The 25,204-nt window shown below is 34.4% G+C and overlaps 2 protein-coding genes and 1 pseudogene across 8 annotated transcripts in view; 1 reads left to right on the top strand and 2 right to left on the bottom strand.

Moving 5' to 3' along the window:
• The window catches only part of CYP2J2 (cytochrome P450 family 2 subfamily J member 2), a 155,160-nt gene that overhangs the window by 32,475 nt on the left and 97,481 nt on the right, over nucleotides 1-25,204 (bottom strand). The window lies entirely within an intron of this gene.
• HOOK1 (hook microtubule tethering protein 1) overlaps nucleotides 1-25,204 on the top strand; it is a 105,047-nt gene that overhangs the window by 58,756 nt on the left and 21,087 nt on the right. For all 5 annotated transcript variants that reach the window (XM_082418160.1, XM_082418158.1, XM_082418159.1 and 2 more), the window contains 7 exons: nucleotides 5,359-5,426; nucleotides 6,609-6,671; nucleotides 7,612-7,695; nucleotides 12,872-13,038; nucleotides 19,734-19,874; nucleotides 21,013-21,214; nucleotides 22,031-22,141. In XM_082418160.1, the coding sequence (XP_082274286.1) occupies nucleotides 5,359-5,426; nucleotides 6,609-6,671; nucleotides 7,612-7,695; nucleotides 12,872-13,038; nucleotides 19,734-19,874; nucleotides 21,013-21,214; nucleotides 22,031-22,141 (836 nt within the window). The remainder of the gene's footprint in view (nucleotides 1-5,358; nucleotides 5,427-6,608; nucleotides 6,672-7,611; nucleotides 7,696-12,871; nucleotides 13,039-19,733; nucleotides 19,875-21,012; nucleotides 21,215-22,030; nucleotides 22,142-25,204) is intronic.
• LOC309640246 (large ribosomal subunit protein eL43 pseudogene) lies at nucleotides 21,226-21,912 on the bottom strand (annotated as a pseudogene). Its single transcript has one exon. The product of its transcript is annotated as a large ribosomal subunit protein eL43 pseudogene (transcript).

The raw sequence follows: 25,204 nt of genomic DNA, 5'->3' as shown, positions 1-25,204 counted from the left end.
CACACCCACCCCCCCATAGAATTTAGTGGTCGGGTGCATACCAGAATCTATCAGAATTTTTTTCCAGTACTTGGCTTCACAAATAAAAGAAAGATTTAGAGAACTTTTAGAAGTCTTCCAGAAGTATCATTAAAACAATAAAAGTATTAGAAAATAATAAATCCTTAAAATTTTTGGAAAATTGTTTTAGGTGGAGAACACACAGTTGCTGTCGATCTAAACCTGCAAATACAGGAAAAACTCTTTCTCATGATTCATCACTTCTAATTGTGACAGAATCAACTTATTGCACTCCCACACGTGTGTGTGTGTGTGTGTGTGTGTGTGTGTGTGTGCGCGCGTGTGTGTGTTAAGGTATAAGGATCTCCTTAAGGTGAGACTTGGTGAATGTCGAGCAGGTGTTTGTAGGAAGCTGTGTAAGTCTCTTCATTGAAAACCTTCCTGAAATGAACTAAGTAGGTGATAAATGAAACTTTCTGAGCTTAGATCTTAAGAGTTCACTGAATACAGGCATACCTTGTATTATTGAGCTCTGCTTTATTGTGTTTTTCACAAATTGAAGGTTTGTGGCAACCCTATGTCCAACAAATCTATTAGCACCACTTTTCCAACATCATTTGCTCACTTCATGTCTCTGTGTCACATTTTTGTAATTCTCACAATATTTCAAACTTTTTCATTATTATTATGTTTGTTATGGTGATCTGTGATCAGTGCTTTTTGGTGTTACTATTGTAATTGTTTGGTTTTTTTAAAATATTAATTAATTTATTTATTTATTTTTGGCTGTGTCGGGTCTTCGTTTCTGTGTGAGGGCTTTCGCTAGTTGCGGCTAGTGGGGGCCACTCTTCATCACGATGCGCGGGCCTCTCACTGTCGCGGCCTCTCTTGTTGCGGAGCACAGGCTCCAGATGCGCAGGTTCAGTAGTTGTGGCTCACAGGCCCATTTGCTCCACAGCGTGTGGGATCTTCACAGACCAGGGCTCAAACCCATGTCCCCTGCACTGGCAGGCAGATTCTCAACCACTGCGCCACCAAGGAAGCCCTATTGTAATTGTTTTGAGGCACCATGAACTGCACCCATAGTAACATGGTAAACTTAATCAGTAAATGTTACAAATGTTGTGTGTGTTCTGACCGCTCCACCAACCAGCCATTCCCCCATCTCTCTCCCTTCCTCAGGCCTCCCTACTCCCTGATACACAACAATATTGAAATTAGGCCAGTTAATAACCCTGCAGTGGCCTCTACATGTTCAAGTGAAAGGAAGGGTCCCACATCTCTTAGTTTAAATCAAAAGCTAGAAATGATTAAGCTTAGTGAGGAAGATATGCCGAAAGACAAGATAGGCCAAAATCTAGGCCTCTTCCACCAAACAACCAAATTGTGAGTATGAAGAAAAAGTTCTTGGAGGAGATTAAAAGTGCTGCTTCAGTGAACACACCAATGATATGAAAGCGAAACAGTCGTCTTGTTTATATGGAGAAAGTTTTAGTGGTCTGGATAGAAGATCAAACCAGCCACAACTTTCCCTTCAGCCAAAGCCTAATCTAGAGCAAGGCTCTGACTACAATCTTGTGAAGGCTGAGAGAGGTGAAGAAGCTGCAGAAGAAAAGTTTGAAGCTGGCAGAGGTTGGTTCATGAGGTTTCAGGAAAGCCATCTCCAGAACGTAAAAGTACAAGGTGAAGCAGCAGGTACTGATGTAGAAGCTACAGCAAGTTATCTAGAAGATGTAGCTAAGATAATTAATGAAGGCCACTATATTAAACAACATATTTTCAGTGTAGACAAAACAGCCTTTTATTGGAAGAAGATGCCATCTAGGACTTTCATAGGTAGATAGGAAAAGTCAATGCCTGGCTTTGAAGGACAGGCTGACTCTCTTGCTAACGTAGATGGTGACAGAGTTGAAGCCCGTGCTCATTTATCATTCTGGAAATCCTAGGACCTTAAGAACTATGCTAAATCTAATCTGCCTGTGTTAAAAATGGAACAACAAAGACTGGGTGACAGCACATCTGTTTACAACATGGTTAACTGACTACTTTAAGCCCACTGTGGAGACCTACTTCTCACAAACAAAACCATTCCTTTCAAACATTACTGCTCATTGACAAAGCACCTGGTCACTCAAGAGCTTTGATGGAGATGTTCAACAAAATTAATGTTGTTTTCATACCTGCTAACAAAACATCTATTCTGCAACCCATGGATCAAGAAGTAATTTTGACTTTTAAGTCTTGCTATTTAAGAAATACATTTTGTAAGGCTATAACTGCCATAAATAGTGATTCCTCTGATGGATCTGGTTTTCAAAGTGCATTGAAAACTTTCTGGAAAAGATTTACTATTGTAGATGCCATTAAGAACATAGGTGATAAGAGGGTTCCCTTTTCTCCACACCCTCTCCAGCATTTATTGTTTGTAGACTTTTTGAAGATGGCCATTCTGACTAGTGTGAGGTGATACTCATTGTGGTTTTGATTTGCATTTCTCTAATAATTAGTGATGTTGAGCATCTTTTCATGTGCTTTTTGGCCATCTGTGTGTCTTTTTTGGAGAAATGTCTATTTAGATTTTCTGCCCATTTTTTGATTGGCTTGTTTGGGGTTTTTTTGATATTGAGATGCATGAGCTGTATGTATATTTTGGAGATTAATCCCTTGTCAGTTGCATTGTTTGCGAATATTTTCTCCCATTCTGTGGGAGAAAATATTGTCTTTCCATTTTGTTTATGGTTTCCTTTGATGCATAAAAGCTTTTAAGTTTAATTAGGTCCCATTTGTTTATTTTTGGTTTTATTTGCATTACTCTAGGAGATGGATCAAAAAAGATCTTGCTGTAATTTATGGCAAAGATTGTCCTGCCTATGTTTTCCTCTAAGAGTTTTTATAGTATCCAGTGTTACATTTAGGTCTTTAATCCATTTTGAGTTTATTTTTGTGTATGATGTTAGAGAATGTTCTAATTTCATTCTTTGACATGTGGCTGTCCAGTTTTCCCAGCACCACTTATTGAAGAGACTGCCTTTTCTTCATTGTATATTCTTGTCTCCTTTGTCATAGATAGATTAATATACCATAGGTGTGTGGGTTTATCTCTGGGCTTTCTATCCTGTTCCATTGATCTATATTTCTGTTTTTGTGCCAATACCAAACTACTTTGATTGCTGTAGCTTTGTAGTATAGTCTGAAGTCAGGGATCCTGATTCCTCCAGCTCTGTTCTTCTTTCTCAGGATTGCTTTGGCTATTCGGGGTCTTTGTGTTTCCATACAAATTTTAAGATTTTTTGTTCTAGATTTGCAAAAAATGCCATTGGTATTTTGATAGGGATTGCATTGAATCTGTAGATTACCTTGTGTAGTGTAGTCATTTTGACAATATTGATTCTTCCAATCTGAGAACATGGTATATCTTTCCATCTGTTTGTGTCATCCTACACTGTTGGTGAGAACGTAAATTGGTACAGCCACCATGGAGAACAGTATGGAGGTTCCTTTAAAAACTAAAAATAGATTTGATCCAGCAATCCCACTCCTGGGCATATATCCAGAGAAAACCATAATTTGAAAAGGTACATGCACCCCAGTGTTCATTGCAGCACTATTTACAGTAGCCAAGACATGGAAGCAACCTAAATGTCCATCGATGAATGGATAAAGAAGATGTGGTACATATATACAATGGAATATTACTCAGCCATAAAAAAGAATGAAAGAATGCCATTTGCAGCAACATGGATAGACCTAGAGATTATCATACTGAGTGAAGTAAATCAGACAGAGAAAGACAAATACCATATGATATCACTTATATGTGGAATCTAAAAAAGGATACAAATGAACTTATTTACAGAACAGAAAGAGACTCACAGACTTAGGAAACAAACTTATGTTTACCAAAGGGGAAAGGTGGTGGGGAGGGATAAATTAGGAGGTTGGGATTAACATATGCACACTACCATATATGAAGTGGATAATCAACAGAGACCTACTCTATAGCACAGGGAACTCTACTCAGTACTCTAATAACCTATATTGGAAAAGAATATGAAAAAGAATGGATATATATGTGTATGTATAACTGAATCACTTTGCTGTATACCTGAAATGAACACAACATTGTAACTCAACTATACTCCAATGTAAACTAAAAACTTTTTAAAAATAAAGAAATGTTTCTCTTGAGGGGAAAAAAAGAACATAAGTGATTGATGGGAAGAGGTCAAAATATCAACATTAACAGGAGTTTGGCAAAAACTGATTCCAACTCTCATACATGACTTTAAGCAGTTCAAGACTTCAGTGGAGGAAGTAACTGGATATGTGGTAGAAATAGCAAGAGAACTAGAATTAAAAGTGGAGCTTAAATGTATGACTGAACTGCTGCCATCTCATGAGAAAATGTTAACAGACGAGTCACTTCTTATGGATGAGCAAAGAAAGTGGTTTCTTGTGATGGAATCTACTCCTGGTGAACATGCTGTGAAGACTGTTGAAATGACAATAAAGAATTTAGAAATTACATAAACTTAGTTGATGAAGCAGCAGCAGAATTTGAGAGGATGGACTCCAATTTTGAAAGAAGTTCTACTGTGGGTAAAATGCTATCAAACAGCACTGCATGCTACAGAGAAATTGTTTGTGAAAGGAAAGGTCAATTGACATGGCAGACTTCACTGTTGTCTTATTTTAAGAAATTGCCACAGACACCCCAGCTTTCACCACCACCCTATTCAGTCAGCAGCCATCAACATCAAGATAAGATCCTCCACTAGAAAAAACGATTACCACGTGCTAAAGTCTCAGATGATGGTTAGCATTTTGTTAGCAATAAAGTACTTTTTAATTAAGGTTTGTACGTTGTTTTTTTAGACATAATGCTATTGTCACTTGATAAACTACAGTATTGTTTAAATATAACTTTTATATGTACTGGGAAACTAAAAAATTCATGTGACTCACTTTATTGTGATAATCGCTTTATTGGGGTGGTTTTCAACTGAACTGGTACTATCTCTGTGGTATACCTGTACATGTGAATTCATCTCATAATACTGAATATTTAACAAGAGGAAAGAAATTGTCATAATTGTTTTAACATTAATTGCAATTTCTTCTCTTTTTCTTCCTTGTAAGAAAATTAGAGATTTTCTTTAAAACATTTATAGATATTCTTATGAATATTTTCAGTTCTGCTTATTTGTTTACAATGGACATATTTTTTGTGGTAAATAATATACTTGCATAAAGAATTATGTGTAGTGAATGAATTTTTATGTTGTTAATTGAATGACTAAATTTCTATGGGTAAAGAGTAAGGTTTTTTCAGATCTGATTTTTTTTTTTAAATCATAGAACATATTCAAAATATAATGACACTGGAAGAGTCTGTTCAACATGTGGTCATGACTGCTATTCAGGAGGTAAGTTATATCATGATCACATATGTATGAAAATCCTAAACCCAATTATATAAAACTGTTCACATAGATTTTATGGATGTGTATTTCACTGCCGTATAAACGAGCCCTTTGTAGTAGGTTTACTTATCTTTGGCTGTTGTGTCCTCCCTTCTTTATTTTCCCCCAAAATTTCTTATAAGGACTTCAAGCCCAATTTTAGTACCTCTGCATTTTAAAAGTTAAATTAACATTGTCAGTTTCCTTTAAATAACTTCAACTAAGCAGGATAAACAGCCTCTTCCCAGTTAGGAGTTTTTATAACTTCTCTTTTTTTCTGCCAGGTAGAGTAATCTTTTCTGAAATTTTAAAGTGTGTGTGTGTATGTATCTCATATGCATTTTCAGAATGTTAGAACCGTGAGCAAATATAGTGAAAATTAGGTTTCGGAGCCAGATAACCTGGATTCAAGCCAGTCTAGTTATCTAAGATGTACCATAGAGATTCAGAATTCATTCGGTGCACGTTCATTCTTAAAATCAGACCAAAAGGCTGAGATGAAGTCAAGTGAAGAGGAGGCCTGAGGGAAAGTTGAGTGAAGGGTTAGTGAGGAAAACATAGTTTGGAAGAGGCATGACTTAGAGGGAGACAGCATCTAGGACCTTAGAAGTGTGTATACTCTGAGTGTGCATTGCTGGCTTGAATTCAGAACATCACTATGCGTAAATCTGCCTTTCATATGCAGAAAAGTTATTTTACAGGATCCTTTTTTTTTTCATATAATTGTAACTCCTGCTTTTGAAATGACTTCTCAAATTAGGAATTTTGCCACATCACTCATTTAAAGCTCTATTTTTAAAGTGCCAATTCATGTTACGGAAGAATAATTTTTTTTATTATGTGATGTGTTCAGTTTTACCTAGTAATTCATCATTTAGAACTTGCATTATAATTTTTCAGTACATTAATATTTTAAATATATCTAAATATTTCAAGCACATTTTACTTATGTCCTCACTAATGTAATGCTTGAACATTGTGTTATTTAGCTTAAACCTCTATTCATTTTTTATTTGAATAATATGAGGATCATCAAATTAAGGCAAGGAAAAATTAAACATAAAGCATTTTACTGTCCTTTCAAGTAAACATAGTTTTTTACTGTGTAAATCTTTATTGTACTTAATTTTACTATTTTAATTCTAGTTGATGAGTAAAGAAATAGTGAGCTCTCCTACAAATGATGCTGTTGGAGAATTAGAGCAACAGGTGAGTATTTTAGTATGTGAGGAAAATGTTGCAAACAGTGATAGAGTTCCTTTGTCAATTACTATCTTAAAGGCTTACATAGGAGATCACATACAAGGTTATTTTCTTCCATGAAATTTAGACAGTTTATTCTATAAGATCTTAATTGACTATTATTATGCATTCCTTCATGAATGCAAGTAGTGTTCATCTCCAGAGTTTTTAATGATCATGTTTGAAGAGATGCGTGACATTAAACTTTCCTGACATTTGTTAATACATATGTGGCCCATTCTGTATAGTTACATAATTAAATAGTACTTAAAAATTCTGCTGAATTCTAATTTATCTAATAAGGAAACATGATTTTTGTCACAATTGCTTTCCTCTAATGTTGAAGAATTAACTCAAAGGTCCTGTAGTCAAGGCTTCTTTCCCTGGTTGTTTTACACAGTTGTTTTACATGGAGGAAAAGGCACACTCCTCCTCTGTATAACCCAGTCTGGGTTATAAGGGGAAGGGTAAGAGGAGAGGTAAATGCATCAAATACTTTTCCTGTTATATTTTTGGACATCTGACTTTCATGAGTGTCACCAGCCATCTCAAGAAGTATTTCAAATTAAAAAAAAAATTTTCTATAAAAATTTTATTTAAATGTAAACATGCTGTGCTCTAAATTTTTTTCTGCGATAAAAATAAACAGTTCATCCTCTAACACTCTGTTTTAAATATTTCACAAAGATTTACATAAAATTTTATTTCTGTGGGACCTTAGCCATAAATGTTAATGAGACTCTGTTGATATTATTTACACAAAAACAACATATTACTACTTATTTGTTAATAAGTAAATTTTAAAAGCATTTCCAACATCAGTGTATATATGTGTTTTGATAAAAATATATTTTTCAATTTGTTTCAAAATGTGATTTACTAAGAGTTAGGACGTTTTCTATTTCAGCTTAAAAGGGCCCTGGAAGAACTTCAGGAAGCACTAGCAGAAAAAGAAGAACTGAGGCAAAGATGCCAAGAACTAGATATGCAGGTATGGATCTGAGAATAATTTCCTCTTTAAATTTACAAGAGTCTTATTTTAATTAATTAATTAGTAAAGTGTTTTGGAGGTTGGGTTTCATTTCATGGAGGGACCATTGAAAGGGTCTGTTATAGGCTTGACTATTCAAACATGAACTTTATAATTTTTCTTTTAGAGTTGAAAATTGCTTGCTTGACTGCTTCACTGAGAGGGTCATTCTAATTGCAGAATTTCAACTGCTTAGATGACACCTTAGTTTGTTGTTTTGTAAAAAGGGGAAACTAAAGTATCTACTTTATAGGGTATGAATATTAAGTGGGGTTCTTTATGGAAATAGTTAGAAGGGCTTGACCCTCAATAAATTTGAGATCCAAGTTTGTTTTGCTAACACGTATGTGTATATGAACACATGTATGTAATTCTTGGGTTCATATGCACATACGTGTTAGCAAAATAAACTTGGCATGAGAGACAGTAGTTAACAGTTAAAGGAGTAGATTGTCAAACCAGGCTGCCTGTATTCAGAACCTGGTTATGTTACTAGCTGGTTGTATATGCTCAGGCAAGTTGCTTAATTTCTCTATACTTCATATTTCTCTTTTGAGAAATGATGTGTTAATAGTATATATCTCCCAGAGTGAAAATTACATTTAAATGAATTAATATACATAAAGCACTTAAAGCAGGGCCTGGCACATAAGGGCTGTGTATATGTTTGCATGTATTTTTATTATTGTTATATGAAAATGCAAATGTGAAAATTATGCAATAAGTCTTGAAAAATTATACAAAGATTTAAATGTACCATCATATTATGCTGTATGTAAATTGCACTTTTCATTCAAATAATGAGCTACATAAATAATTGACTCTCTGAAAAGTGTGAGGACAAGGAACAAAGGTTATGGTAGGATTATCCTTGCTTGATGAGATAAATATCTAAAGTGATAAGGCTGGGTAATATTTCTAATGTTCAAGGGTCTGCAAATAAGGAAACGAGAAGTGACTTGGTCAGGGTGACTCAGCTCCGTAGGGCAGTGACAGCACTAGAATCCAGATCTTCTAATGCCATCTTTAAACATCACTCCTCTATGTTTGAACAAAGCCAGTGTTTATATTTGAATGAAGCTAGTGTCTCAAAATTATGAGAACGTCTACCTTTTCTCCTTTTTTCTTTCCTAACCACACTCACCTCGCATATATATCATCACATATACGCACAGACTTGCACAGCGTCAGAGATGTTTTATTTTCAAGTAAGATTATATCCTCTCTCCAGAATACCTCATATAAAGAATAGAGGATTGAATCATTCAGATATTACCAGTCTCATGTAGGATCTCTGTACAGTTTTCTGAGAAATTCTTATTCAAAAAAGAACACAAAATTCTGTGTTAAAACATTTCAACGTTTGTAACACATGATGGAGAGTATGTGATGATCTGATTTTAGTTGAAAAGTGTAGACATCCCAAGTTTTGGCATTTTTAATTCCAGTATCAAAATAGAGTCAACCCTCAACTATCTGCTACACATGTGAAATGAATATAATCAAAACTGCATATAATCAAAACAAAAATAATTAATTTAACATATGAATTTCACACAGGTGTATATGATACACACCCCAATTTTATAAGGAAAATTATTTTTGAAAAATGTTTACTTTTAATCATATGTCACTTGAGAGTGATTTTAAAATTTGGGGGGGAATTCTTTTTTAATACCCAACCAAAGGAACCAAAAAAGAAAAATAAGCTGCAAAGAATTTCACCGAGGGCAGGTGAACAAACAAAAGGGCATAACCTAATGAAGTTAAATTAAAAGCTAGTAATCAAGGAAAGAAGCAGGCATATGATGTTGACAGAGGTGCTGCACGGCAGGAACCTGCTGTTCTTCCTTCATCCCCAGCCCATGCAGGGGAATCAACAAAAATCTTGAGACTTCTCACAGTAATGTACCCAATCAGAAGGAAGTTCATGCTATGAGTCCTTCATTTTCTTTGGACTGGGGAAGAGTGGAAATGATGGCTAAGAAGAAACTAGGGGCCTGACTCTTTCTGATAGGAACAAAGGCTGTAGGGCCACACACTGAATTGGGGAAACAGTCTGATGCCCAAAGGAATTTCTCCATGGGAATGGAATATACTTCTCACCACCCTGGTATGAAGTACTTAAACCTCAGAAGTGAGAGCCTAGCCCAGGTGTTACAAAAAGATTGCCCGTTGTCTCAGCTGCCCCCATGCCGCCGCCCCCCACCCCCACCACTATCTTCCCTGACCATTCACAAGGCTATATAGAGAGGTGGAGAAAAAACAGTCCCAACTGTCACCCAGAGGGGAGAAGATACTGGGCCATGGGTTACAGTGGAAAGGGTGTCCAAGAAGTCTTCAACACTATGCCAGAACAAACAGGGTATCTTGACTGCCCACAGAACATGAACTAGATGAAAAGAATCAAAGCATGACATCTCTGTGAACATTACAGACTAAAACCAAAAACAGATAAGAGCATGTAAAAGACAACAGCCAAGCTTAGAAAATAACTTTCACTTCATTTAGTATTACAATTTCATAAGAACACATCAATAGAATAGACTAGGTAGTAGGACAACAAAGTGAAGATATAAAAGGAAATTGCAGCTAGATAGAAACAAATCAGTGAATAATGTTTAACACCAAGCCTTACCCTAGTTAAGCTATCAGACTTCAAGAATAAAGGAAAAACAACTCAGTCAGTCAAGTAGAAAAGGTAAATCACCCACAAAGATAAGAAAATCAGGCTCCCCTACAACTTCCATGCCAGAATATAGAGGAGCAATATCCACAAAATGCTGAGGCAGGGAAACAGCATTAACTGAGGAGTGCAGGTGCCGACTCATGAGCCCTTCTTGAAAAAAAAAAAAACTACTCATTGACACAATCCAGTTAGCAAACATGTTTTAATCAGAATAAAGAATGCAAGAACAGAGGAGATTCTGTAGTGAAAGATCTGGTGATGAAGCTCGATCCATTTAAATAAAGATCTGTGTGAGTTCTGTGTAAATTATGGTTATAGATACCGGGACAACTGAAATTATGACTCACTAAGTCAGGAGTAAGGCCTGATTATGCGTACTTTAAAAAAAGAAAGAAAGAAAAAAATCCACATGAGAATTTGATGTAAAGTTTTAAGAAACTTTCATGTAATTTTGGTCCAAGATGATTATGGGGCCTTGGGGCAAGTTAGGACGGGTTTATCAACCGCTCTTTACCTGCCTTTCCCAGACATTATTCATACCACCTGGCAGCAGTAGGTAGCACTGCTTCACTTACTGCAGTAACAGAGGCTGGTTATTCTTGCTTCTAGTATGTTAGAGAAAAGCATACTTTTACCCAGCATTATATAAGATTCAATGAGGCAGTGATTTTCAAACTTAAGGTGTCTACAAAGTATGTGCGACTGGGCACAATGTGATAAAGAGGACTCCAGCTATAGAAGTTTACTTTATATTTTAATTTTTAAAATAAACAATTATAAAAATATTAAGTCTGAGTGATGTGAGAATATAAGTATTATTTTTGAGCTTTTTTTTTTTTCTTTTTTAGCGTTTTGAACTTTCTGTCTCTTTTAAATAGCTCAGAGAGAGACAGAGACAGAGAGAAACAGAAAGGGACAGAGGCAGGTACAGAGTGAACCTAAACAAAATATCACCATGGCATCTTGTTAAAAGAGATGCCTAGAACCACCACTGGACACTCTAAGTCACCCATCTGGGATGGGTCCAAGGAATTCGCATGTTTAATACCCCCCTCCTTCATATCTGTGATAAAGCTGGCTCTAGAACCACAATGTAAAGCATGGATAAGAACAAGGTTGGTTACCCACTAGGTATTGAAAACTAAGTTTGCCCATGCTCCTCTCCCTTCTTCAGGGGATTCTTACCCAGTTTGAAGACGGGGTATTATTTCTCCTCTACCAGTCTTTTTACAACAGCCCCTACCTTCAAGCTAGAACGAGATATTCTTTTCTCTGTGGGCCCCCACCCCCCATAGTATACTTCCACCAAAGCACCACATTTTCTGTCCTGTAATTGTTTACATTTCTGCTGTAGGGATCTTAAAAGGGCACAACCTCTCATTCTTTTTTGTATCCCAAACACTTAGGATTGTACATGACAGGTCATAGTCACTAGACTGCTTGCATGACAAGAATGGATGCATGCGTTGAACTTAGGAAGAGAAACTGTTTCCTCCTAGTCTGTCTGGGAACAGTTTCCCAGCCTTTGTTTGTGTTTCTCATTCGGAGGACAGTGTTTGTAACTTGCCTACACTGTATTTAAGACTATAATTTGATTTTAATTTCCTGTTATTACCTTGGTGTGTCAATATGTAGTCCCATTCCCATAACTGGACTGAATTGATTATAACTTTTGAAAGTATAAATAGCAAACTTGTGAAATAATATATTGTAAGTTATGGGAGGTCAACCTTTTTTCAAACTAATATTAATAAAATCACACATAAACTTCTGGTCTTATAAAAGGTCACAGCCTTAGCTGTAAATTTTTAAAGATGTTTTTAAATGAAAAAGAAATAAGACTGAGAGAGCAAATCATGCTTGTTAACATAAATATGTAAGTAAAATTAAAAATGTATCAAGTACTGATGTTGATGTGATTCTAAAGTTACATGTTTGTATCCATTTTAAATAGTTTCAGTGTGCAGTTGCATTCACTTCAGGTTTTTGTTACTGATTCATTAACTAAATAATGTGCCTGTTGCCTGAAGACATGATATGTAACTGATAATTTTCTACCAGGAACCTAAAATGGTAACTTTGTATATATGTGTTTATATTTTGGCTTACTAGGTAACAGCATCCTAAAAATTTATACCTAAAAGGGAAACAAATTAATTTTTTTAAGTTCTTTGGTATTTAGAGATTTTAGAGACTTAGAAACATTTTCTTCTCAGAACTAAAGCAAGCATAACATTTGAAAGATATTCTTATATGTATTAACTCTGTTTTCTCTGTATTAAGAAAGTTGATTTCTTCTGACCCAAATCTCCTAGACCCAGAACTCCAGAGTTCTAAGGATCCTTAGAAATTATCTAGTCTGCTTGACCAAGCTATTTAATGGCTTGGTCAGATTTATTCTAAGCTTTTTTGCTATTGATGCTTATGTTTGTGTATTTGTTTTTTTAGGTGACAGCACTTCAAGATGAAAAGAATTCACTAGTTTCTGAGAATGAGATGATGAATGAAAAACTTGACCAGTTGGATGGCTCTTTTGATGATCCAAATACAATGGTTGCAAAAAAGTATTTTCATGCACAGTTGCAACTAGAACAATTACAGGAAGAAAACTTCAGGTAACATTTGTAGTGGAAATCATTTTATACAGTTTTATTAAACTAGCTAAAAAATCATAATATCAGCAACTAATTATTAAGCATTACAAAGCATGTTTAGGATTAGTATCCTAAAAATACTGTTGAGAATACTGAATGGTGTAAGTGGTTCCTGCCCTCATAGGGCTAACAGTCCAGTTTGGCAAGTAGGATACATATGTAAAAAACAAAACAATTCAAAATACTGTGTGATACGGGCCAAATGAAGGCCACAGGCAAGTCCAAGAATAGTTTAAAGGAGTGATTGCTGAAGCCTGGGGAGAAGGGGGAGTTTCTTACATAGGAGAAGGAACTTGATAATAAATGGAAAAAATGTAAATCTTAAGCTAAAGAAGATGCTTTTCATATCAACTTTTATATTTCTTCTTTAAAAAAAAAAGTGTACATCTAACCTTTAATAAAAATTGATTGTCTCTTATGTGCTTACCACTGAGCCTTGCACTATAAGGCCTTGAGAGTAGGTGCTCCAGTTGTACTGTATGTATTTTTGTTGTTGTTACTTTATTTTGATGTGATTTCAAACTTACCAAAAAGGTTGCAAGAATAGTATAAGGAGCTCCTTTATACCTTTCATTCAGATTTGACAGTTGTTTTACAGTTTTCTTCATTTGCTTTAGCAGTCTCTTTACATAATCATATATATATATATATATATATATATATATGTTAGTTTTTGGAACCATTTGAGAGTAAATTGGAGACATGCCCCTTTACCCCTATATACTTCAGTATGTATTTCCTAAGAACCAAGATATTCTCTTATAAATCACAGCATAGTGATCAAAATTAGTGAATTGGTCATTGATACAATATCATTATCTAATCCACAGATCATATTCAAATTCCAGCAGCTATTTCAGTGTCCTTTTTTTTTTTTTTTTAAAGAGCAGGTGATATACAAGCTGGCTTTTTTTTTTTTTTTTTTAATTTATTTAAACACTATTTTATTTATTTATGGCTGTGTTGGGTCTTCGTTTCTGTGCGAGGGCTTTCTCTAGTTGTGGCAAGTGGGGGCCACTCTTCATCGCGGTGCGCGGGGCCTCTCATTATCGCGGCCTCTCCAGACGCGCAGGCTCAGTAATTGTGGCTCACGGGCCTAGTTGCTCCACGGCATGTGGGATCCTCCCAGGCCAGGGCTCGAACCCGTGTCCCCCGCATTGGCAGGCAGATTCTCAACCACTGCGCCACCAGGGAAGCCCTCAGTGTCCTTTATAGGTAATTTTTTTCTTGGTTCAGAATCTAATCCAGGATCATGCATTGCATGTAGTAAATGGATCCATTTATTGATAGTAATGGATATTCAATGGACAATAATTCCATTACTGTCATCATTTGTTTTGATGCTTAAATTGTCCCAGATTTGACCACTGAGAAACCTTTCAATTTCAACATGTTGCTATCCTTCTTTGAGTATTTTCTTACTTTCTGGCACAACAAAATGTTCCAGACTCTTCTTGTTCTTCCTCAACTCTAGAATCAGCCATTTCTCCAAGAAGCCCTGATTGCTTTTAGTGGAGAATGTTATTTAGAAACAAAGACCTATGCTCCAGATGAAATTTTCTGTCATTTCTTCTGAGCCACCTTGGTGTACAGAGCTAGGAAATACGCTTGCACAGGTTCATACCAGTCCGTGTTCGCACACGTGCGTATACGCACATATCTGCATTTATTTTCATACCTACAATTATGAACAATGAGTTCATCTTATCATCTTCCATTTTAGTCCAGTGACTTCAGGGTTCATTCTGATTTTCTCCATTTCCGTATTGTAACTCCCTTCTCCAACAGTGAGAAACCTGGCTTCCACTTTCCTCAGTACATTTTCTCATTTACTCAATCCCAAAACACATAGGAAGTAAGAATTGCTAACCCATACCTCTGTAAAAAGCAAACTAATACTAGACTTCAGTACGTTTACAGTTCTTTTTTTATAAGATGACATTTGCCTATTGTGAAATGAATAAATACTGAGTACAATTTGGCATGTTTTAACAAATGCGTATATTTTTTGTAACTCACACTTTTATTGTTTGATAGATCATTTCTATCACTACAGAAAGTTCCCCTATGCCCCTTCCCAGTTAATCCCTACCTCCCAGAGAGTAATTACTCTTCAGATTATTTTCCACCATAGATGTGTTTTCTCTCATCTAGAACTTCTTATAAATTGAATTGCAATATGAATTCTTTGGCGACTGGCTTCTTATGCTCAGCATATTTGTGAAATTTACAGATGTTGCTGAATATGTCAGTAGTTCATTCTTTTTTATTGCTGAGTAGTATTCCATTATATGGAATTATTTCTCATTATGACACATTTTGCTTATTCATTTTCCTTTAGATGGGCATTTGGGTTTCCAGATTTTGGCTAATATAAATAAAGCTGGTATGAACATTGTAGTATAAAACTTTTTGTGAACATATTTTTTCATTTCTCGTTGGCAAATACATGAATGAACTGGTATTGCTGAGTTACACATTGTGTTTAATTTTAAAAGATACTGGCAAACCATTTCCCAAAATGGTCATATTGTTTTACATTCCCACCAGCAGTGTTTGCTGCTGATTGCTCTAGTTACTCTGCCTGTATAACATAACTTGGCTTTATCAGACTTTTTAATTTTAGTTATCCCAGGGGATGTGTTAAGGGTGTTGAATTGTGGCTTTAATTTGCATTTTCCTGATAACTAATGATATGGTAAGTCCCTTTTCTTGGGCTTATTGGCAATATATCTTACTTTGTGAATCGTCTCTTCACACTGTTAGCCTACTTTTAAATTGGGTTGTTTGTCTTTATTACCGAGTTGTAGGAGTTTTAAAAAATATATATTCTGGATACAAAATCTTTGTCAGATATACAAGTAGTAATATTTCATCCATTCTGTGGCTTGCCTTTTCATTTTTCAAATGGTATCTATGAAAGAGTTAAAGTTCTTAACTTCGATGAAGTCTGATTTATCAATGTTTTTAAGATTAGTGCTTTTTGTGCACTGTCCAAGAAATCTTTGTCTACTCCCTTGTCATGAAAATACACTCTACTATATTCTTCTAGAATCTTTATAGTTTTAACTTTCACATTTAGGTCTGTGATCCATCTTGAACTGATTTTTTGAAACTAGTGTGAGGTGTGGATGTGAAACTTTATTTTTATTTTCCTTATGAGTATTTAGTTGTTCCAATATCATCAGCTGAAAAGAAATTTATTTTACTCTGTCAAATTGCTTTGGCACCTTTGTGAAAAATGATACAACCATAAAATTTGGGTCATTTTCTGGACTCAGTTCTTTCCCATTGATCAATTTTTCTATCTTTATGCCTATAAGACACGATTTTGATCACTGTAGCTCTAGAGTAAGTCATTTAAAATCAGGTAGTGTGAGTATTCCAACTTTGTTCTTTCTTCTCAAAATTTGTTTTGGCTATTCTATCCTTTGCTTTTTTAGTCAGTTTCTGTAAAAACAACAACCTTTTGTGATTACGATTTGGATTGTATGTGATTGATACCTTAACCATATTGAGAATTTCTGTCTGTGAATGTAGTATCTTCGTCTATTTAAGTCTAATTTCTCTAGCAATGTTTTGTTGTTTCCATCATAGTTTTATGTGTGCCTTCTGTTAATTTTATTCCCAAATATTTAATTTTTTTGCTGTTACAAATACAATTAAAACATTATTCTGAAAAGTTACTGCTAATATATAGATATACAATTGATCTTTGTATATTGAAACTTTTATCTTGTATCTTGAAACTTGTGTCTTGTATTTTGAAACCTTTCTGTCTTGCAAAGTTTCTTAATTCCCTTACTGATTCTTCTAGTTGTTTATTTAAGTAGAAAATCCTAAGGAATCTACAGTCACCTTGTCTATTAATAGAGCTTTACCTCTTCCTTGTATTATTTCTGCCTTGTATTTATCTTCTTTGTTTTGAGCAAGAGCAAACATCTTGCTTTGTTCTGGGTCTTAGGAGAAAATGTTCAATTAAGTACTGTCAATTATGAAGCTAGCTGTAGAGTTTTTAAATTTGCTTTTTTATCAGATTGAAGGAGTTCCCCCTGTATTTCTGCCTTGCTACAAGTTTTATCATTAATTGATGTTGATTTTTTGTCAAATGACTTTTCTGCATCTTGAAAAGATGGTTTGGTTTTTCTTTTTCACTCTTTTAATATGATTAATTTTTGAATGTTAAAAAATCTTGTATTCCAGGGGAAACCAATTGGTCATATTTTATTATCTTATATACATATGACTGGATTTGGTTTGCTAACATGTTGAAAGTATTTTTGTGTCTGTCTTTATAATAGATATTGGCCTGTAACTTTTTTCTCTTGTAATGTCTTTCAGGTTTTGTTATCAGAGTTTTGTTAGTCTCATAGAATAATTAGGAAGTGTTCTCTCCTCCTCTATTTTCTGAAAGAGTTTATGTAAGAATAGTATTTTTTCCTTCAGTATTTAATAGAATTTATCAGTAAAACAATTGGATCTGTGGTTTTCTCTGTGAAAGGGCTTTTAATGGCACATGTAATTTCTGTAATGGTCATAGGGCTTTTCAGATTTTCTGTTTCATCTTATGTCAGTTTGCTAAATTGTTTTTTCCAAGGTATATGTTTATTTGATTTAAGTTGTTGAATTTATTGGCATAAAGTTGTTCATAATATTCTATTAATTGTCCCTTTAGTGACTGTAGGAGCTGTAGTGGTATTTCCTTTTTCATTCCTGATACTGGTAATTTGTGTTTTCTCTCATTTTTCTTGGTCATTCTTGCTAGAGGTTCATCAATTTTATTAATCTTTTCAAACACCCTTTATTAACTTTCCATATTGTAAGTTTTAGATCTCTGTTCTTTATTTATTTTACTTCCTTTGGATTTAATTTGCTCTTCTTTTTTTAGCCTCTTAAAGTTAGATGATTGATTTTAAGCCTTTCTTCATTTCTAAAATTAGCCTTTAAAGCTGTAAATTTTCCTCTAAGCACTGATTTAGCTGGGTCCCCAAAATTTGATTGATTGTGTTTCTATTATTATTCAGTTTGAAATATTTTCTAATTTCCCTCGTGATTTCTTCTTTGACTCGGGGATTATTTAGAAATGTGTTGTTTAATTTCTAAATATTTAAGTCTTTTCTACAGACTTCATATTGTGACTGATTTCTAATTTAATTTCCTTGTGATTAGAGAACATATTCCATGAGACTTCAGTCTTTTAATATTTATGATACTTATTTTATTGCTCATTATATGTTGTATTGCGGTGAGTGTTCCGTGTGTACTTGCAAAGAATGTGTGTTCTGTTTTTTTGACTGACGTGTATCATAAATATTAATTATATCAAACTGGTTAATAGTGTTATGCAGATCTTTTCTGTATTTTTACTGACATTTTTGTTTAGTTCTATCATTTATTGGGAGACTAATGTTAAAATTTTTTTTACACAATCGACAATAATTACCGATTTGTGGATCTCTGATTCTGTCAGTTTTTGCTTTATCTATTTTAAAATCCTGTTTTTACTTATATACACCTTTATGATACGTCTTTCTGATAAATTGACCCTTTTGTAATTATGAACTGTCTCTCTTTATCTTTGGTAATACTTTTTGTCTTAAACATTTTTTTGATGTTAATATAACCACCCCAGCTTTCTTTGCTTACTGTTTGCATGGGACTTGTTTTCATCGTTTTACTTTTAATATATTGTGTCTTTATATTTAAAATGTTTCTTGTAACTAAAATATATTTGAGCCTTGCTTTTTTTATCCAGTCTGAGTCTCTGCCTTTTTAACTGGTATGTTGAATCCATTTGACTTTTATGTAATTTTTGACATGGCTGTATTCAGGTCTATCAATTTTCTATTTTTCATTTGTCATATCTAGTCTTGTGTTTATTTTTCTTCCTTTTTTGCATTATTTTCAGTTGATCAAATACTTTTTTAATATTTTAATTACTGTATTGTCATTTTAGTTTTTGTTGTTGCTCTAGGCTTTGAAGTATTTATTCTTTATCATAGTCTATACTTAGAGTTAATATTTTACCACTTTACACGCTATGTATATTTTTGGATAACTTTAATATATACGTTTTCTCTTCATCTTTTGAAATTAAAATTCCCGTTTGAACTAGAAAACCAAGCTCAGTGTTTTAGAAGTAAAAATGAAAATTCTGAACGTCATTTGCTTCTCAAGGCTGTTTTAAAACCAAGAGCTGAAAAGTATCTTTCTTTTTTTTTTTTTTTAATTGATTGATTGATTGATTGCTATGTTGGGTCTTCGTTTCTGTGCTAGGGCTTTCTCTAGTTGCGGCAAGCGGGGGCCACTCTTCATCGCGGTGCGCGGGCCTCTCACTATCGCGGCCTCTCTTGTTGCGGAGCACAGGCTCCAGATGCACAGGCTCGGTAGTTGTGGCTCACGGGCCCAGTCGCTCCGCGGCATGCGGGATCCTCCCGGACCAGGGCTCGAACCCGTGTCCCCTGCATTGGCAGGCAGACTCTCAACCACTGCGCCACCAGGGAAGCCCTGAAAAGTATCTTATTTCTTTAGTTTTTTCTTCTTTTGAATGCAGAATCCAAAAACACATTTTAGAAGTAAGTTTTGCTAAGCTCATGTCTCAGTAAGAAAACAAATAATAGAAATTACATTATAAATACTTGTTTTCTTTATGCAAGGCTCGAAGCTGCAAAAGATGATTACCGTGTTCACTGTGAAGAACTTGAAAAGCAATTAATTGAATTTCAACATAGGAATGATGAATTGACTAGTCTTGCTGAGGAAACAAGAGCCCTGAAAGATGAAATAGATGTTCTTAGGTATGGCATGTCTAAATATAATTATGTCACTTCTAAGTTATTACTTAGTCATTTCAGTATTCCATATTTTAATCAGGGATTCTTAGAGTTTTCCCTATGTATCAAGTATTGATCAGTGTTTATCCAGCCTCCTAGTCTTTACTTCTTTTATGCTTGTTGATAGTTATGGACCGTTTAAGGATAATATTTGATTCTTGTTGGGACAGTTTCATAAACCTTTTTCTTATTTCTCATTTAAGAAAATGATACCTTTTTCTTAAAAATTTGTAAGCTGAGTTACTTTTAGATACATTTGGCTTGACCTTCTTGTGCTTACTCGTATATCTTGTGAAATTTTTGTGTAAGGAAATGCAGTCACAAACCATATTTTGACATTTGATAAAATATAGATAAGAATCCTAACATTTATTTCAAGGTTATCTCAGGTTTGTCTTATAGTCTTTGACAATATAAAATTTATATTTAGCTTTTGCCTGTAAAATGTTACCGAAGCAAGTAGTCTATCCACATGACTTTTATATTTTCTGTTAAATTTTCTTAATCAGCCATTTTCTTGCACCATTTTTAGTGTCCTTATTTTAAACGAAATCTTTATAACCATTAATTTGAACTTGCATGTGATATTGAAGTGGTTTGGTTTATTTATTTATTTTTGCTCTAGCCCAGTTGTCAGGTAAGCACAACTCTAAAGGGAAGTGCTTTGCTAAACAAATTATAAGTTGAGTCAACTTCCTTAATATATCAAATACTTAGAGCAAAACTACGTTAAATATTATGCACAAAGCACAATTGGCCTGTAAGCTACAGAGCAGCTCAGAATTGTTCAATTATATTTAGAAAACCATTCTTTTTTTATACATTTTTCTGATATATAAAATAGTTTGATAATTCCGTGTGTCAAATTTGAAGCATTTTTATTTTGATGACTTTATAACAGAAGGGTTGAACTTTAGACAGTTTTAGGCTTGAGTCTGCCTCCAAAGTTCTCGCAAAGTTTATGATTTCTTTTCTCGGTCCCTCTCATTTTTTTTTTAACCAATCGATAGTCCATTTGGAAGACTCATTTTACAGCCAGAATAACATTGTTATGTGTACTTACTAGTTTTTACACAGTAATGTTTAGTCTTTGTTATTATAGGGCTACCTCTGATAAAGCAAATAAACTGGAATCAACAGTTGAGATATATCGTCAGAAGCTACAGGATCTGAATGACCTTCGCAAGCAGGTGAAAACTTTACAGGAAACAAACATGATGTATATGCATAATACAGTCAGCTTAGAAGAAGAATTAAAGAAGGCAAATGCAGCACGTACACAATTAGAAACATACAAGAGACAGGTAAGAAAAAATCTTGATTTTTTAAATCAGTAAAATTGAAAGAGTTCAACTTTGAGTTATCTAGGTCTTTTACATTACTGTTGGCTTCTGAGCTTGTATATTTTTTGGACATTTTTATTGTTTTATTAGTATTTCTGGTAACCAGTGATAAATGCCTAGAGAATGGAGTTATAACCTAAAATATTCTCTTCTGCTATTTATCAAACAACCTAGATAAACAGGGTAGAAGGCTGATTTTTTTTTTTTTGGCTAAGTTATTATTTGTGTATTTTAAAACTTATGATTATTCTTCTTATCTACATGCCATTTCCACAAATATTTTTTTTTGTTACATAAATTAACCCATTTTTATAGGCTAGCAACATTTCAAATGGTGGTGCTTGACTGGTCCTTCAATTCCTTCAGTCCTCTGATGTCAGACTTTACTGTGACAGCAGAAGTAGTATTGTAGGTCCAGGCACCACCAGCTACCATTTCATGCAGGAACCACAGTGCCAAATGCCCACAGCTCATCTCTTCATCTTGGTTTTGCCACAGAAGGAGCAAGTGTACTTGGCATGCTGGCTGATTTCAGTTTTCTTCACCATTTTCCTGAGGGAGGCACCATAACGGGTCCCGTATTTACCCACAATTCCAACCTTCTTGATGCGTTCAGCCACGTTGCCGCAACCTAGGTCCAAGCCCAGAGAGTCCACAAATATTTAGATTTAGACTATAATCTTACTATAAATTTTATTTCCAGTTTCTCATTTATTGAACTCTGAAAAGCTATCAATATTATATACTCTCATTTTTTACTTTTGTTTCCGATAAAAGGTTCAGGATCTTCACGTTAAACTTTCCTCTGAATCCAAAAGGGCGGACACACTAGCATTTGAAATGAAGCGGCTTGAAGAAAAACACGAAGCTTTACTTAAGGAAAAAGAGGTAAACATAAATATAAGTGATATGTAATACGTATGTCTTGTTTTAGTTTTTAATACTATCCTTGCTGTTTTAAGAATGGAACTGATGTAATCAATTCTATCTTTCTCCAAATTGAAATTGGTGATATAAAAGAAAGTCTTGTAGACATTCTTTATGTGGTTTTGTAAGTTTCCCTCATATGGGAAGATGAAGTCACAGAGCCAAGGTCATGTCTCAGGGCATGTTTTCCAGCTCTAGACTGTCAACTCCTTGAGAGCAAGGACCATAGATGCAATTTTTTAACAGCTTTATTAGAATATAATTTATATACCATAAATTTTGCCCATTTAAAAGATATAGTTCAGTGGTGTTTAGTGTATTCACAGGGTTGTGAAACCATTATCACAGTCAAATTTTAGAACACTGTCATCACTCCAGAAAGAGACCGTGTGCCCATTAGCAGTTACTCTGCATTCTGAGCCCCCTTTCCTCAGCCTTAGCGACCATTAATCTACTTGCTGTCTCTATAGATTACATGAATATAATATATGAATATTATATATATATAATATATTATATGAATATTATATATATGAATATATAATCATACACTTTGTGGTTTTTGTGACTGGATTCCTTCATTTAGCATAATGCTTTCAAGGTTCAACCATGTTGTAGCATGTGTCAGTACTTCATTCATTTTTATTGCTGAATAATAATCCATTGTATGGATATACCACATTTTATTTGTCTGTTCATCAGTTTATGGACATTGGGTTGTTTCCACTTTTTGCCTATTAAATGAATAATGTGGTTATGAACATTTATGTACAAGTTTTTATGTGGACATATGTTTTCTTTTTTTTTTTTTTAATATTTATTTATTTTTTGGCTGCGTTGGGTCTTAGTTGCAGCACGTGGGATCTTTCCTTGCAGCATGCGGGATCTTCATTGTAGTGCGCGGGCTTCTCTCTAGTTGCAGTGTGTGGGCTTCTCTCTAGTTGTGGTGCGCAGGCTCCAGAGCACAGAGGCTCTCCAGTTGTGGCACGCGGGCTTAGTTGTTGTACAGCATGTGGGATCTTAGTTCCCTGACCAGGGATCGAACTGGCGTCCCCTGCATTGCAAGACAATTTTTCAAGCACTGGACCACCAGGGAAGTCCCTTCATTTCTTGAGTATATACCTAGGAATGGTATTGCTGGGTCATATGGTAACTATGTTTAACTTTTTTAAGAACTACCAGACTTTTCTAAAGTGGATGAACCATTTTTCATTATCACCAGCAATTTGTAGATTCTAATTTCTCCACATCCTTGACTAAGTATATTAAATTTTAATTTTGGCTATCCTAGTGGGTATGAAGTAGTATAGCATTATGGTTTTGATTTGTATTTCCCTAATGACTAATGATATTGAACATCTTTGCCTGTACTTACTGGCCATTTCTAATTATCTTTGAGAAATAGCTCTTCAAATTCTTTGCCCATGTTTTGTCATTTGCTTTTTAAATTTCAAGTTCTAAGAGTTCTTTATATATTCTGGACATAAGTCCCTTGTCACATACATGATTTGCAAATACTTCCTCCCATTTTGTGGGTTGTCGTCTCAGTTTTTTTTTTTTTGATGGTATTTTTTTTGCAGCAGAATAGTTTTTTTATTTGATGAAGTCAAGGTTATCTGTTTTTTCTTTTGTTAGTTTTATGGTGGTGTTTCTATGAAACCATTGAGTAACCTTAAGGTTGTAAAGATTTATTCCTATGTTTTAAGAGTTTTATAGTTTTAGCTCTTATATTTACTCTGTGATCAATTTTGAATTAATTTTTTATGTGGTGTGAGATAGGTTTCTAACTCTATTCTTTTGTGTGTGTATATTCAGTTGTCCCGGCACCATTTGTTGACAAGACTTGCCCCATTGAATTGTCTTGGTACCCTTGTTAAAAATCAATTGACCATGATACTGTAATGATGGATATATTATACCTTTGTCAAAACTCATAAAAGTGAAACAGAAAGAATGAACCCTAATGTAAGCTATGTCCTTTAGTTAATAGTAATGTGATTATTATTGTATTGGCTCATCATTTCTTACAGGTAACCACAATAATGAAAGATGTTAATAATAGGGGAAATTAGGGAATGGGGGGAGACGAGGGAATATATGGGAACTTTGTGCTTTCTGTTCAGTTTTTCTGCAAAAAAGTGTATTAATTTTTTTAAGTAAAAAAAAAATCATCTGGCCATAAATATATGACTTTATTTCTGGACTTTTAATTCTTTGTCATTGATGTGTATGTCTAGCTTTATGCTAGTACCACACTGTCATGATTACTGTAGCTTTGTAGTAAGTTTTGAAATTGGAAAGTATGAGTTCTCCAACTTTGTTCTTCTTTTTAAAGCTATTGTTTTGGTTATTCTGGGTCCCTAGCATTTCTTATGAATCTTAGGATCAGATTATCAATTCCTGCAAAATAGCCAGATTGAGATATTGATAGGGATTGCCTGAATTTGTTGATCAGTTTGGAAATCTGGCCACCTTAATAGCGTTAACTTTCTGATCCATGACTGTAGGATAACATTCCATTTATTTAGGTCTTTAGCTTCTTTCAGCAATGTTTTGTAGTTTTCCTTGTACAAGACTTGCACCTTTTAAAGCTTTATTCATGAGTGTTTTATTCTTTTTGTTACCATTATAAATGAAATTATTTTTTCAGTTTCATGTTTGGATTTTTCAATGCTAATGTATAGAAATACAATTGATTTTTGAACACTGATCTTGTATTTTGCATCCTTGTTGGATTCACTTAGTATTTCTAATAGTTTTTAGTAGATTCTTTAGGATTTTCTATGTAGAAGATCAGGACATCTGCAAATACAAATAGTTTTACTTCTTCCTTTGCAATCGGGATGCCTTTTGTTTCTTTTTCTTGTCAAATTGTCCTGGCTAGAACCTCCAGTACTTTGTTGAATAGAAATGGCAAGGGTGGATATCCTTCTGTTGTTTCTGATATTAGGGAGAAAGCATTCACTCTTTCACCATTATGTATGTTACTAGCTGTGGGTTTTCTTTGTAGATGCCCTCTATCAG

This window comes from Balaenoptera physalus (genome assembly GCF_965194825.1).
Source record: "Balaenoptera physalus genome assembly, chromosome: 1".
NCBI classification, from domain to species: Eukaryota; Metazoa; Chordata; class Mammalia; order Artiodactyla; family Balaenopteridae; genus Balaenoptera; species Balaenoptera physalus.
The sequence above is the reverse complement of the archived record's forward strand: the minus strand, read 5'-3'. Positions and strand labels throughout refer to the sequence as shown.